This window comes from Pristis pectinata, chromosome 17 (genome assembly GCF_009764475.1).
Source record: "Pristis pectinata isolate sPriPec2 chromosome 17, sPriPec2.1.pri, whole genome shotgun sequence".
Classification (NCBI taxonomy): Eukaryota; Metazoa; Chordata; class Chondrichthyes; order Rhinopristiformes; family Pristidae; genus Pristis; species Pristis pectinata.
Genome location: NC_067421.1, coordinates 43,409,373 through 43,426,098, shown reverse-complemented (window position 1 = coordinate 43,426,098; position 16,726 = coordinate 43,409,373). Strand labels below are relative to the sequence as shown.

General features: G+C 42.6%; 1 protein-coding gene across 3 annotated transcripts in view; it reads left to right on the top strand.

Annotated features, from left to right (window-relative positions):
* Positions 1-16,726, top strand: part of LOC127579253 (ABC-type oligopeptide transporter ABCB9-like) — a 39,857-nt gene that overhangs the window by 9,985 nt on the left and 13,146 nt on the right. For all 3 annotated transcript variants that reach the window (XM_052031903.1, XM_052031901.1, XM_052031902.1), the window contains exons 4-6: positions 18-148; positions 7,615-7,820; positions 9,287-9,484. In XM_052031903.1, coding sequence (XP_051887863.1) covers positions 18-148; positions 7,615-7,820; positions 9,287-9,484 — 535 coding nt within the window. The remainder of the gene's footprint in view (positions 1-17; positions 149-7,614; positions 7,821-9,286; positions 9,485-16,726) is intronic.

Below are 16,726 nucleotides of genomic sequence, written 5' to 3'. Positions count from 1 at the left end.
GTCTTTTCCAAAAACAGGGCAATTGCAATGGGTTTATATCAAGGTTTGTTTAATCTGGCATTTGCTAGGTTAAATGTTCAAATACGCTCCGATTTATTCACTTCCATAATGGAAAGGGACATCAGTTTCTTCGATTCTCATCAGACAGGTCAGTGCAATTAATTACAAAGTCCAGAATCAGACTGAAAATAAACCTTGTTATTGACTGGACTGACTTTTGTAATGCCAATGGTGAACTATGACTTTAGCTTGTGTGTCTTTTGAAACTTTGAAAAGAATTTTGCTGGAAAACAAGGGGGTAATTCAGGTCAGAGGGTGAGTAAAGTTAGGAGCAGTAAAACTGATACCTGACTTGAAATTACCTACTTCCCACCAGAAATTACCTTGTTCCTTTCCCAACTGCCTCTACCCAGGTTCTAAATGCATCATCTCTTTGAACATCAGCTGAATCTTCCAAACCTATGGTGCCTATAGAAGGATAAGGGCAGCAAATGCATAGGAACTCCACCACCTCCGAGTCTCCCTCCAAATCATACCTCATCATAAGTTGTTCTCTGACATTTATTGGTTCAAAAGTTTAAAACTTCGTTCCAAACAGCATTATGGGGTTTCTTCACTATATGGATGTAGAATCTCAAGCAGATGAGTTAGCACCCCTTCTCCACATTAATGGGAGATAGCCAAAAGAGGCCTTTTAATTTAGGTAGCAGGATTTCTTGGAGCGGATAAGGATGGATAAATCCCAGGGCTGGATGAAATCTATCCCAGGATGCTATGGAAAGTAAGGGAGGAGACTGCTGGGGCTCTGATGGTGATTACAGAATTTTTGTTAGCCACAGGTGAAGTACCAGAAGACTGGAGGATGTCCGGACAAGACTAGTGAATGTTGTTCCTTTACTTAAGAAAGGCAGTAGGTATAAGCCAGATAACTATGGGTTGGTTAGCCATATTTCAGTTATAGGGAAATTATTGAAGAAAATTCTAAAGGATAGGAATTATGTTCATTTGGAAAGGCAGGAACTGATTTGGGATGGAGATGATGTGATCTGGAGCAAAAACAAACTGCTGGAGGAAATCAGCACATCAGGCAGCAGGAGACAAAAGAATGGTCAATGTTTGGGGTCAAGACCCTGCATCACGACTGAGAGTGTAAGGGTGAGATAACCAATATAAAGAAGTGAGTGGAGAGGGGTGATGTAGTTGCTGGCAAGTGATAGGTGGATCTAGGTGAGGAGGGGTTGATGGGCAGGTGAGCCACCTGGGGGAGGAGGAGCAGAGATAGCGACAGAGGTTAGGAGGTGATTGGTGGAGACAACAAAGAGCTGCGAATTAACACCGTGATAAGAAAGAAAGGTGATAGGAACTGTCAGCATGGCTTTGTGCAGCAGGAAGTCCTGTCTCACTCATTTGATTGAGTGTTTTGAGGAGGTAAGTATGAAGGCAGGGCAGTAGTTGGTGTCTATATAGACTTTAGTAAGGCATTTAGCAAGGACCCCCATGATAGGCTGGTCCAGTATGTTAAAGCACATGGGATCCAAGGAGAGCTGGTTAATTGAGTTCGAACTTGGCTTGATGACAGGAGGCAGAGGTTAGTGGTGGAAAGGTGCTTTTCTGATTGGAGGTCTGTCACCAGGGGTCAGGGAAGGGACCTTTGTTGTCTGTGATGTATGTATATTAATGACTTGAATGTGAATGTAGGAGGTATAATTAATAAGTTTGCAGATGATGTGAAAATTGATTGTGTTTGTATAGCAAGAAAGGTTGTCTCAGGCTACAATGGAATATAGAGCAGGAGAAAAGATGTGAAGAGCATTGGCCGATGGAATTTAATCCCAAAAAGTGCAAGATGGTGTATTTTGGAAAGTCAAATAGGGGTAGGATATATGCAGTATATATATGAAGTGGCAACACAGATTGATAGGGTGGTGAAGAAGGCATGTGACATGCTTGCCTTTGTAGGTCAGGGCACAGAATGTAAAAATCAGGACAATATGTTGCAACTTTACAAAGCACTGGTTAGACCACATTTGGAGCAGTGTGTGCAGTTCTGGTCACCACACTGTAGGAAAGACATGACTGCGCTGGAGCGTGCAGAGGGATTCACCAGAGATTGGACAGGGTGGGTTTATTCTTACTGGAACATAGGAGGCTGAGGGTGATTTTATGGAGGTTTGTAAAACTATGAGGGGCATGGATAGGATAGATTGACAGTCTTTTTTGCAGGGCAGGGGAGTCTGGAACCAGAGGGCACAGTTTTAAGGTGAGGGGGGGAAATTAAAAGGAGATTTGAGGGTAATTTTTTCACACAGAGGGTGGTGGTTATCTGGAACAAACTGCCAGAGGAGGTAGTGGAGGCAGATACAATTACAACATTTAAAAGACACTTGGACAGGTACTTAGATAAAAACAGATTAGAGACTTATTAGCCTAATGTAGACAAATAGGATTAGGGTAGACAGACATCACAGTCGGCATGGACGAGCTGGGCCAAAAGGACCCATTTCTGTGCTGTACTTTTCTAAGATTTATGATTCTATACGTTAATCCCATTTTTATTCTCCCCACGTTCTCATCAATCAGATTCAAACCATTCACCAACGCACTAGGGGTAGTTTACAGTGGTCAATTAACCTACCAACTTGTACGTCTTTGGTATGTGAGAGGAAACCCACATGGTCACAGGGAGAACATGTAAACTCCACACAGACAGCAGCAGACGTCAAAATTGAAGCCAGGCCGCTGGAGGCGAGACAGCAGCTACCAGCTGTGCCACTCTGCTGCTGACAAATCCAGTACCTGTGTTCCTGTGGCACACCATTGCTCAAAAGCCTTCGATCTGAAAAACACCCCGCCACTACCAGGCTCTGACTCCTTCCACCAAGCCAATTTTGAATCCCATTGGCTAGCTCACCCATGTGATCTCACCTTCCAGACCAGTCTGCCATGCGGGACCTTGTCAAAAGTCTTCCTGAAGTCCATGTAGACAACGTCTACTACCCTGCCCTTGTCAGTCCTCTTAGTCACCTAGTCATAGAGTCATACAGCGTGGAAACAGGCCCTTCAGCCCAACAGGTCCATGCTGACCAAGATGCCCATCTATACTGGCCCCACTTACCCGCGTTTGGCCGATAGCCCTCTAAACCTTTCCTATCCATGTTTCTGTCCAAGTGTCTTTTAAATATCATTAGTGTACCTACCTCTACTACTTCCACTGGCAGCTCATTCCATATACAGACTACCCTCTGCATGAGAAAGTTGCCCTTCAAGTTTCCTATTAAATCTTACCCCTCTCACCTTACACCCATGTCCTCTAATTTTTGATTCCCTAACCCTGGGAAAAAGACGTGCATTCATCCTATCTATGCCCCTCACAATTTTATATGGCTCTATAAGATCACTCCTCATTCTCCTACGCTGTAAGGAATGACGTCCTGGCCCACTCAACCTCTCTCTATAAATTAGTCCCTTGTGTCCTGGCAACATCCTCGTAAATCTTTTCTGCACTCTTTGCAGCTTAATGGCATCTTTTCTATAGTAGGGCGACCAAAACTGAACACAATGTTCCAAATATGGCCTCACCAACGTCTTGTACAACTGCAACATAATGTCCCAACTTCTATACTCAATGCCCTGACTGATGAAGGCAAGCGGGTCAAACGCCTTCTTCACCACCCTGTCTACCTGCCAGAACTATGTACTTGTACTCCAAGGTCCCTCTGTTCTATATCACACCTGATTTGACTTCGCAAAATGCAACACCTCACACTTATCTGAATTAAACTCCACTTGCCATTCCTCGGCCCACTTATATAACTAATCAGAATCCCCCCTGAAATTTTGGATAATCTTCTCCATTGTCTGTGAAACCACCTATTTAAGTATCATCTGTAAACTTACTAACCATGCCTTGTACATTCACATCCAAATTGTTTATATTAATGATGAGAAACAATGGGCTTAGCATCAAACCCTGGGGAACACCACTAGTCACAGACCTCCAGTCTGAAAAACAACCTTCCACTATCACCCTCTGCTTCCCATCATCAAACCAAGTCTGTATCCAATAAGCTAATTCTCCTTGGGTCCCATGCGATCAATCCTTGCAGACTAGCCTTCCATGCAGGACCTCTTCAAAGGCCTTAATGAAGTCCATATAGATCACATTTACTGCCCTACCCTCATCGACTTCTTGGTTACCTCTTCAAAAAACTCAAATCAAATTCATGAGGCATGATCTCCCACACAAAAAGCCATGCTGACTATCCAAATGCGTGTATATCTTATTCCTTACAATCCCCTCCAATAACTTACCTGCCACAGATGTTAGGCTTACTGGTCTGTAGTCCCCAGATTTTTCTTTGCAGCCCTTCTCAAATAAAGGCACAACATTAGCCATCCTCCAGTTTTCTAGCACTTCACACGTCATTAACGATGATACGTATATCTTAGTCAGGGCTCCCACAATTTCTTCTCTAGCTTCCCACAGTGTTCTTGGATATACCTGATCAGGCCACAGAGATTTATCTACCTTCGTACGTTTTAAGATATCCGGCACCTTCTCTGCAGTAATGCAGACTATCACCAAGACATCCCCATCAACTATCACGTTCCGAAGTCTTCATGTCTTTCTCCATGGTATAAACAGAGGAGAAATATTCATCGAGGCCTCGCACATATCCTGCGGCTCCACACATAGATGTCCCCTTTGGTCTTTGACGGGCCCTATTCTCTCCCTAGTTACTCTTTTTCCCTTAGTAAAATCTCTTTGGATTCTCCTTTATCTTTTCTGCCAAAGCTATCTCATGCCCTCCTTTGTGCTCTTCTGATTTCCTTCTTAAGTACACTCCTGCATCGCCTATACTCGTCCAGGGATTCACTTGATCCTCGCTGCCTGTACCTGACCCATGCCCTCTTCTTGTTCCTGATCAGAGCCTCAATGTCCCTTGTCATCCAGGCTTCCCACTCCTGCCAACCTATTCAAAATCTCAATAAAATTCACGAGACATGATTTCCCACACACAAAGCCATGCTGACTATCTCTAATCAGTCCTTGCCTTTCCAAATGCAGATAGATCCTGTCCCTCGGGATCCCCTCCATTAACTTTACCCATCACTGATGTCAGACGTGCCAGCTTGTTCCCTGGCTTGTCTTTGCTGCACTTCTTTCAAATAAATATTGTATTTCTCTGGCTTGTCCTTGCAGCCCTTCTTAAATAATGGTACAACATTAGCCACACTCCAGTCTTCTGGTACCTTGCCTGCGGCTAAGGAAGATACAAAAATCTCTGCCAAGTCTTCAGTAATTTCTTCACTTGCTCCCCACAATGTCCCAGGATACACTTGGTCAAGACCCAGGGATTTATAAATGCCTTAGATGAGGATGTGGAAGGGTGGGTTAGTAAGTGTGCTGATGACACAAAGGTTGGTGGTGTAGTGGATAGTGTAGAAGGTTGCTGTAGATTACAACAGGATATTGCTAGAATGCAGACCTGGGCTGAGAAGTGGCAGATGGAGTTCAACCTGGATAAGTGTGAAGTGATACACTTCGGGAGATTGAATTTGAAGGCAGAATACAAAGTTAATGGCAGGACTCTTAGCAGTGTGGAAGAACAGAGGGATCTTGGGGTCCACGTCCATAGATCCCTCAAGGTTGCCACGCAGGTCGATGGGGTTGTTAAGAAGGCATATGGTGTGTTGGCCTTTATTAGTCGGGGTATTGAGTTCAAGAGCCACGAGGTGATGTTGCAGCTCTTTAGAACTCTGGTTAGACCACACTTGGAGTATTGTATTCCGTTCTGGTCGCCTCATTATAGGAAGGATATGGAAGCTTTAGAGAGGGTGCAGAGGAGATTTATCAGGATGTTGCCTGGATTGGAGAGCATGTCTTATGAGGATAGGTTGAGAGAGCTAGGGCTTTTCTCTTTGGAGAGAAGGAGGGTGAGAGGTGACTTGATAGAGGTGTACAAGATGATAAGAGGCATAGATCGAGTGGACAGTCAGAAGACTTTTTCCCAGGGCGACAATGGCTAACATGAGGGGATATAATTTTAAGGTGATTGGAGGAAGGTATAAGGGGGATGTCAGGGGTAAGTTTTTTACACAGAAAGTGGTGGGTGTGTGGAACGCACTGCCTGCAGAGGTTGTGGGGGCAGATACATTAGGGACATTTAAGAGACTCTCAGATAGACACATGAATGATAGAGAAATGAGGGGCTATGTGGGAGGGAAGGATTAGATAGATCTTCAAGCAGGATAAAATGTCAGCACAACATTGTGGGCTGAAGGGCCTGTACTGTGCTGTAGTGTTCTATGTTCGATGTTCTATGATTTATCCACCATTTTACGCCTCATGACCACCAACACCTCCACTTTCATAATGTCGATATGTTTCAGGACATCGTTTTTATCTTCCCTGAATTCTCTGGATTCCATGACCATTTAAGATGACAGGTATCCATTTAAGGAACATGAACATAGAATACTACAGAATAGTACAGGCCCTTCAGCCCACAATGTTGCACATCTCCCATGGATCCACACATAGACAACTAGACAACCACAATAATCCTTAAGGGGCCCTATTCTCTCCCTAGTTATCCTTTTGCTTGTAATATACTTATAGAATCTCTTAGGATTTGCCTTTACCTAATATATCATGTCCCATTTACCCTCTTGATTTCCCTCTTGTGTACTCCTACATCCCTTACACTCCTCAAGAGATTTGCTTGATCCCCGCTGCCTATACCTGACAAATGTCTCCTTTTTCCTGATCAGAGTCTCAATTTCCCTCACCAGGGTTCCCTAAACTTTCCAGCCTTGCCCTTCACTCCAACAAGAACATCTTGACATTGAACTCTCGCTAATTCACTTCTAAAAGTCTCCCACTTGTCAGATGTCCCTTTCCCTGCTAATAGCCTCTCCCAATCAATCTTTACAAGTTCCTGTCTAATGTCATCAAAATTAGCCTTGCCCTAATTTAAGGGCTTTAACTTGTGGACCAGTTCTATCTTTTACCATAACTATTTTAAAACTTGTAGAATGTAGCCAATACTCACTAATGAAGGCAGCATCCTGGTGAACCACTTCACCCTCTCCAAAGCCTCCACATCCTTCCTGTAATGTGGTGACCAGAACTGCACACAGAACTCCAAATGTGCCCTAACCAGAGCTAACCACATGCCAAGTAAAGATGTAGGATTTCGTTCCCTAAAGAACATGTGAACTAATTGGTTTTAACAAAACCCTGTACTTTTCTCGTAGCCAGTAATATCTCCATTCATGATTCTGTTGCACAAATTCCAGAATTTATTTTATTAATCAGATTTAAATGTTCTAAATATTATTATGGGATTTAATCATCAGCTCAGAAATCTAGATTGTTAGCCTAGCAACTTGACAACTAATAGTTGTCCTCAGTAGAAGTTGCACAATATTCAGCCTTTGACCTGCTTTTTCAGCCACAGTATTAATGTGGTTGATTAAGTTAAATTTTACGTCAGTACTAATCGGTTTATATTGTTGACTTTACTTCAATTTCTAAAACCTAGACATTTCATTTACATTCAGATGAAGAGGAAATTCACTTCTGTTAACACAATCTGGTTAATGTTATAGGGGAGCTGACATCCCTTTTGACATCGGATACCACGGTTGTCAGTGACATCATCTCACAGAATGCTGTCGTATTTTTGCGATACATGATTAAAGCTTTCGAAACAGTTGTGCTCATGACTATTATTTCCTGGAGGCTCTCCATGATTTTGATCATAGAACTTCCAATATTATTAATGTTTTCAAGATATTTGGGGAGTTATTACAAGGTATGTTCAAACACAAATGCTCTTCATCACAGATTAAATGCACATGAATTAATTTCATCTTGTTGTTACATCTACATTATTTTGTGTCATTGTAGCCATTCACCTCTTGGCTATGATTCTTATCTAATATCACCACCTTCACACACACCACCTATTATCTCTGTCTTAGCCTTTATGTCTTCATTCATGGCAATTGTCCCCAGTGTTTTTCTGACTTCCTTCCTTCTCTGAAATGGGTGAGTAAATGGTGTGCCACAGGGATCAGTGCTGGGTCTTCCAGAAATCAGGCCCTTCAACCCAACTGGTCCATGCTGACGAAGATTCCCAAGCAAGCTAGCCCCATTTGCCTGCGTTTGGCCTATCTCATTCTCAACTTTTCTTATCCATGTACCTGTCCAACTATCTTTTAAAAGTTGTTAATGTACCTGCCTCAACCTCTTCCTCTGGCAGCTCATTCCAAATGTGTACCACCCTCTGTATAAAAAAGTTGCCCCTCAGGTCTCTTTTAAATCTTTCCCCTCTCACCTTAAACCTATGCCCTCTAGTTCTTGATTCCCCAGCCCTGGGAAAAAGACTGTGTATCTATGCCCCTCATGATTTTATACACCTCTATAACATCACCTCTCAGTCTCCTATGATCCAAAGAAAAAAGTCCTAGTCTGTCCAACCTCTCCCTATTACTCAGTCCTTCGAGTCCTGGCAACACCCTTGTAAAACTTCTTCCAATCTAGTGTACTGCATTTGGTATTCACAATATGGCCTCCTCTACATTGGAGAAACCAAATGCAGATTGGACAATCGCTTTGCAGAACAGAATCAGAAGCAGTCCACCTGCTGGGCATATCTTCCTTCTCTGCACTTCATAAATCCTACATTCTTTTGTGTATGTTCTTTTGTCTTTGTCTCACTAACTGCTCCCATTCACTCTTTGGTCAGACCTCGTGCATCCATTGACCAGATAACCTTGATTACAACTTATTCCCATGGTCACCCTGGTTTTATGGTATCAGAGACACCTCCTCATTCATCCTCCCTGCAGTTTACTAAGCTTCTTTTGTCTCCTTTTCAGCTTTTCAGGGTCTTTGACCTGAAGTGTTAACAATGCTTCTCTTCCTGTAGCAGCCTGACCTGCTGAGCATTTCCAGCATTTCCTGTTTTATTTCAGATTTCTGCAGTTTTTTTTATTCACTTACATGGGGAAGTAAAGCACTGCCTCTTATTTGTAAAGCATAATTAGTGTGACAAGGTTCCATTAGAAATGTGGACATGAGAATTTACAATGGGAAGAAACTGATACACGAGAATGGCATACACATGACAATAGGAAGTACATTTCTGTTGACAGAAATGGGTCAAAATGGTTTTCAATGTATTATATGCTGTTATGAGAAGATTAAAAATGCATATTTCATCTAAAGGTCTTAGGTACCAGCAATTTACCAACCCTTTTGCGTTCTTCCCCTTAGAAACTAGCTCAACACATTCAGCAAGCTTTGGCAAAAGCAAACAATACAGCAGAGGAAAACATCTCAGGCATAAAAACTGTACGTAGTTTTGGTAATGAAGAAATGGAAACAAACTTCTATACTGAGCAGCTGAATGATATGTATAACCTGAACAAGAAGCAAGCTTTGTTAGCGTCCTGTTACAGTTGGTATAGCAAGGTAAGATTTATTGTATGTTTGGTACCCACTTTAAGTTTTACAAACTCAGTGTGGAATAAGAAGGTGAATCCAATTTGCATATTGCTAGAGGAAATGGTGTGCACTAATCTAGGCTCAAGCCTGGACGTCTCTAATCAGCAATGCAATGATCTATTATGTTAGAATCTAAACATTTTGAACCTTTGACTACTGAATCTCTCTTTGCAGCTTTAAAAATATTCTTATACTTTTTGATATTTAACAATTATTCAGTAATGTTAAGTCAAAAACAAATACTGAAGATGATGGAAATCTGAAATATAAACACAAATGTTTTATTTCAGTAAGACTATTAGGTCTCCGAAAGTCTGAACATGCCCAAAAAATAAATTCAGCTGACAGGGCTGGGCATGCCCAGAGTATAACTTGACCACATCACACAGCTAAATCTGTACTCAATTAAAACTTATATTTTTCCTTATTTAAATTAAAATTGTCAATTTGATTTTAAATAGCAAAGATTGCAGGAATTTAGGTAGCTGAGAAGTGGAACTGATTAGAGCAAAAGTTTCTCTGCAGTTTAAAGCAAAGTGGGCTGCAAATTGAGGCATTGTAGTGCCACTACTGACTGAGGAGTGCAAACTGCAGTGAGAGAGATTTGCAGCAGCACTTCCATTATAAAGGTGGACTGAGGAATTGAAAACGGATACATATAGACAGAAGGTTTAACATGTGAGAGACATATAGTGTTTATCTTGATTTTGTAGGATAACTCACACATAGTCAGTGATATAGTGATGAAGCAGTGCAAGAATGAAACAGGGCCATGCAGACACATACTGAACATGAAAGTGGACAGTTAGGCCTTCAGGAGGTGACTGGCGGTTGAGGGGACGGTGCTACTCAGCCATTCCTCAACTCCACTTAGCTCTGCTTATTGTAACTCTTGAACTCAATGCCTCAACTAATAAAGGCAAAAAACAGTTTCAGACTTAAAAGCACTACGGAGCCACCACCATTGATGTACAGAGGGATCTTTGATGTACAGAGGGAGTTTGGGTCCAAGTCCATAGCTCCCTGAAAGTGGTCACACAAGTTGATAGGGTGGTAAAGAAGGCATTGGGCATGTTTGCCTTTATTAGTTGAGGCACTGAGTTCAAGAGTCAGGAAGTTATGTTGCAGCTTTATAAAACTCTGGTTAAGCCAGATCTGGAGTATTGCATTCAATTCTGGTGGCTCCATTATAGGAAGGATATGGAGGCTTTGGAGAGGGTGCAGAAGAGGTTCACCAGGATGCTGCCTTGATTAGAGAGCATGTGCTATAAGGAGAGGTTGGACAAACTTGGGTTGTTTCCTCTGGAGCAGTGGAGGCTGAGGGGAGACTTGATAGAAGTTTATAAAATTATGAGAGGCATATACAGAGTAGACAGTTGGTATCTTTTTCCCAGGGTCGAAATGTCTAATACCTGAGGGCATGCATTTAAGGTGAGGGGGGAAAGTTGAAAGGAGATGTTCGGAGCAAAATTTTTACACAGGCTGGAATGTGCTGCCGGGATAGTGGCAGAGGTAGATACAGCAGAGGTGTTTAAGAGGCTTTTTCTTAGGCACATGAATATGCAGAGAATGGAGGGATATGGACCAGGTGCAGGGAGAAGGGATTAGTTTAATTAAGTGTCATTAGCTTAATTAGTTCGGCACAGCATTGTGGGCTGAAGGGCCTGTCCCTGTGCTGTACTGTTCTATGTCCTATGTTCTAGACACATGGATAGGAAAGGTTTAGGTCAAACACAGGCAAAGGGACTAGCTTAGATGGGCATCTTGGTCAGCAGGGACAAGTTGGGCTGTTCCCGTGCTGCATGACTCTAGAAATCTAAAACATTTTGGGAAGAGAACAACAGCCTCTTAACTACTTTCACGTAAAGGAGACATAGCTACAAAATAAGGGGTCGGTCATTTAAAACTGAGGTGTGTAGAAATTTCTTCTCTGAGGGCAGTGAATCTCTGGAATTCTCTGCCCCCAAGGGTGGTGGAGGCTGGATCATTAGATGTATTTAAGGTGGAGATAGATAAACATTTGAAAGATCGAGGAATTAAGGGTTATGGGGAACTGGCACAGAAGAGGAGTTGAGGCCAGCACAGATCAGCCATGATCAAACTGAATGGTAGGCAATATGAGGGGCCGAGTGGCCTCTCCTGCTCCTATTTTCTTGTTCCTGTGTGAACTGTTTCTCTTCATCCTCTTCAACTTATCTGCAATCTTTCACTGTTAATCACCAGCCTCCTCCAAGCCCACTACAGCTAAGATGGACTCTTTTTGTGGTTTCATTCCTGTCCATTGAATCCTAGCCAGAGAATCGCTTGCAATGACTTCCCTTGCTCTTCCTGTACCATTATATCTTGGAATTACTCAATGATCTATCTCCTCTCCCCGATTTTTCATCAACATGATACCTTTCAATGATATCATTGGAAAGTACATTGTGTATACTAATGAAGCTTGGCTCTCTTTCACCAACAACCCTCTGAACTATCCACAGTCTCAGATTTATAAGACTGTTTGACATGCGACAAACAATCTGCTGGAGGAACTCAGTAGGTTGAGCAGCATCTGTGGGAGGAAAGGAATTGCCAACTTTTTGGGTCAAAACCCTACATCAGGATTGAGAGTAGAGAGGGAAGATAGCTAGTATAAAGAAAATAGTGGTAGTGGTGAGATGGACACCAGTGGGTAACTGGTGGACTGGGATGGTGAAGGATGATGGGCAGATGGAGCCAGGTAGGGGAGGGGAAGGAGTGGTATTAGGAGACAGAGGCAGGTGGGTGATAAATGGGAACACAAAGGCTACCAGTGCTGGTGATAATGGGAACCATTAGGGGAGAGGTGAAGGGTAGATGGAACCAGGTGGGGAGGGGACGTATCCAGTGGGTAAAATGTGTTGTCTCTTGTGCTTCCAATTTGACATGCAATACAGGATGAGCTTCCTACAACCAAAATATTGGTTGTCAGTTCAAACTCAGCCCACTAGCCATCATTCTTTAAAATTGTGTGAAGTTACATGACAATATTCATTCATAACTTGGTGTTGTGTTTGACTCCATCACTAAAAGGTTACCTATTTCCACCTCCATAACATTGTCCAACTCTGACACTGTCTCAAATATTCATCCATGGATTCATAAGAGTTATACAGCATGGAAACAGGCCCTATAGCCCAACCAAATTGCTTAGCTGAGCTAGTCACATTTGCCTGCATTTTGCCTATAAACCTTTCCTATTCAAGTACTTGTCTAAATGTCTTTTAAATGTTGTAATTGTACCCACCTCCACACTTCATCTGGCAGCTCGTTCCATATACCTACAACCCATTGTTTTAAAAAGTTGCCCCTCAGATCCTGTTTAAATTTTTCCCCTCTCACTCTAAATCTACGTCCTCTAGTTTTAGAGTCCTCTAGCCTGGGAAAATGACTGTGACCATTCACCTTATCTATACCCCTCATGAATTTAAATACCTCTCTAATGCCACCCCCTCTACACTGCAGGGATAAAAGCCCCAGCCTATCCAGTCTCGCTTTATAAGAAGTCCTCCAGTCACAGTAACATCCTTTTGAATCTTTTCTGCAACTTTTCCACCTTAATGGCATCCTTCCTATAGGTAGGCAACCAGAACTGCACACAATACTCCAGGAGCAGTCTTACCAACATCCTGTACAGTTGTAACATGATGTCCCAACTCTTGTACTCAGTGCCCTGTCAGATGAAGGCAAGGGTACCAAATACCTTCTTCATCACCTTGTCCACCTGTGTTGCCACTTTCAGGGAACTATGTACTTGTAATCCTAGGTTTTTCTGTTCTACAACACTCCCCAGGGCCCTGCCATTTACTGTGTAAGTCCAGCCCTGGTTTAACTTCTCAAAATACAACACGTTGCATTTGACCATGTTAAATTCCATCTGCTATTCCTTGGCCTAATTTCCCAGTTGATCTTGATCCTGTTGTAATTTTACACAACTTTCTTCACTGTCCACCACACCACCAATTATGGTGTCATCCGCAAACTTACTAATCATGCTGATTACATTGTCATCCAAACCTTTCACATGGATGACAAACAACAGGGTACCCATCACCAATCCCTGCAGCATACAACTAGTCATGGGCCTCCAATCAGAGAAACAACCCTCCACTAGAATCTTCTGAATCCTACTACCAAGTCAATCTTGTGTCCAATTGTCTAGCTCACCCTGGATCCCATGTGATCTACTCTTCTGGACCAACCTATCATGCAGGGCCTTGCTAATGTCCATGTAGACAACGTCTACCAACCTGCCCTCATCAATCCATGATTTTGTGACCTCTGGACTTTAAAATTCCAAAGCTCCCCTGAATGGCCTCTACCCTATATTCAGCTAGAGCTCATCCAAACCTTAGCAACCTTTATCTTAACCTGCTCCAAGCCTCATTTCTGTCCCTTCGATATTTTATGTCCTTCACTGGATTCTATTTCAATGTAAGTGATCTGGCAACCAAAGGATCAGATTAAAGCCCTGCAGTCCTTCCACACCTAGTCAGGAATGGTGGTGAACAATAAAACAGCAAATTGGATGAGGAGGATACAAGAATATCCACATCCTCATACGTTTCCTTCCAAGCTGCACACCATCATGATCTGGAAATATGTTGTTGGTCTTTTATTGTCACTGGGTCTAAATCTTGGAAGTATGCATAATTTTGGCCTCTTGTGCATTCTTATTTGCTTACTGACATCTCTTTCTGTTGCCCTGACCCTAGGATCTCCTCTCCATTCAATCTCTTCTAAGAAAATGAGACTGGGCAAGTGGTTGATGTGTCATTGGGGGAGTACTTTGACACCAGTGACCATAATTCTATTAGTTTCAAGATAGTTATGGAAAAAATAGGACTGGTCCTCAAGTTAAAATCCTAAATTAGGGGAAGGCTAATTTTGATGGCATCAGACAAGAACTTGCAAAAGTTGATTGGGAGAGGATGTTTGCAGGTAAAAGGACATCTGGCAAAGGGTAGGCTTTCAAAAATGAGATAGGAAGAGTTCAGGGCCACCACATTCCTGTTAGAACAAAGGGCAAGGCCAGCAAGATTAGGAACCTTGGTAGACGAGGGATAGTAAGGTTCTGGTCAGGAAAAAAAAGATATATGTCAGGTATAGACAGCTGCGATTGAGTCCCTTGAAGAGTATAAGAGATGTAGATGTACAGTTAGTGATCTATATGAGGAACCACAGGAAGTGGGTGAGGTCTTAAATAACTTCCTCATGTCTGTAGTTATTATGGGAAAGGGCATGGAAGCTAGTAAGTTCATGGGGAGGAAAAGTGATATCATGGAGCATATTAACATTATAAAGGAGGAGGTGCTGGAGGTCTTAAAATGCATAAAGGTGGATTAATTTCCAGGGCCTGACCAGGTTTATCCTAAGATGTTATGAGAAGCAAGGGAGAAGACTGTGGAGCCCTGGCAGAGGTTTTTGTATCTTCATTAGCCACAAGTAGTGTTTGATAAGACTGGAAGATAACTAATGTTCTGCCTTTATTTAAGAAGGGGAGTAAGGATAAGCCAGGGAACTACAGGTCGGTAAGCTTAACATCAGTTATTGGAAGGTATTCTGAGGGACAGGATTTATTTGCATTTGGAAAGGCATGGACTGATTAGGGATAGTCAACGACGCATGGGAAATCATGTCTCACGAATTTGATTTTTTGAAGAAGTGACCAAGAGGACTGACAAGGACGTCTTAAAACGTATGAAGGTAGATAAATCTCTGTGGCCTGATCAGGTATATCCAAGAACACTGTGGGAAGCTAGAGAAGAAATTGCAGGAGCCCTGGCTGAGATTATATGCATCATCATTAGCAATGGGTGAGGTGCTAGAAGACGGGAGGGTGGCTAATGTTATCAGCAATTACTTAAGAAGGGCTACAAGAAAAACCTGGGAACTTTAGACCAGTAAGTCTAACATCTGTGGTAGGTAAGTTTTTGGAGAGGATTCTGAGGGATAAGATATACATGCATTTGGAAAGACGGGTTGATTAGGGATGGTCAGCACGGCTTTGTATTTGAGAGATCATGTCTCACGAATTTGATTGAGTTTTTTTGAAGTAACCATGAAGGTTGATGAGGGCAGGGCAGTAGACGGAGTCTTTATGGACTTAAGCAAGGCCTTTGATAAAGTTCAGCATGGTAGACTGCTCTGGAAGGTTAGATCACATGCAATCCAAGGAGAGCTAGCTCACTGGATACAGAATTAGCAATAGTAGGAAGCAAAGGGTGACGTTGGAAGGTTGTTTCTCGGACTGGAGGCCTGTGACGAGTGGTGTGCCACAGGGATCAGTGCTAGGCCCATTGTTGTTTGTCATCTACGTCAAAAGTTTGACCATAAGACATAGGAGCAGAATTAGGCCATTCGATCTATCGAGTCTGCTCTGCCATTTGATCACGGCTGATTTATTTTTCCCTCTCAATCCCATTCTCCTGCCTTCTCCCTGTAACCTTTGACACCCTGACCAATCAAGAACCTATCAATCTCTGCTTCAAATATACCCAATGACTTGGCCTCCACAGCCGTCTGTGGCAAGGAATTCCACAGATTCACCACACTATGGCTAAAGAAATTCCTCCTCATCCAAGTTCTAAAGGGATGTCCCTCTATTCTGAGGCTGTGCCCTCTGGTCCTAGACTCTCCCACTACTGGAAACATCCTCTCCACGTCCACTCTATCCAGGCCTTTCAATATTTGGTAAGTTTCAATGAGATCCCTCATCCTTCTAAACTCCAGAGAGTACAGGCCCAGAGCCATCAAATGCTCCTCATACATTAACCCTTTCGTTCCCGGGATCATTCTCGTAAACCTCCTCTGGACCCTCTCCAATGCCAGCACATCTTTCTTTAGATATGGGGCCCAAAACTGCACACAATACTCCAAATGTGCTCTGACCAACACCGTATAAAGCCTCAGTATTACATCCTTGCTTTTATATTCTAGTCCTCTTGATGAGAATGTACAAAGCATGGTTAGTAAGTTTGCAGATGACACTAAAATATGCGGTGTTACATATAATGAAGAAGGTTATCACAAATTAGAGGGGGATCTTAATCAGCTAGGTAAGTGGGCTGAGGAACAGCAAATGGAGTTTAATTCAGATAAGTGCTAAGTGTTCCATTTTGGGAAGTCAAATCACAGTAGGACTTTCACAATGAAGGGTAGGGCCCTGGGGAGTGTTGTAAAACAGAG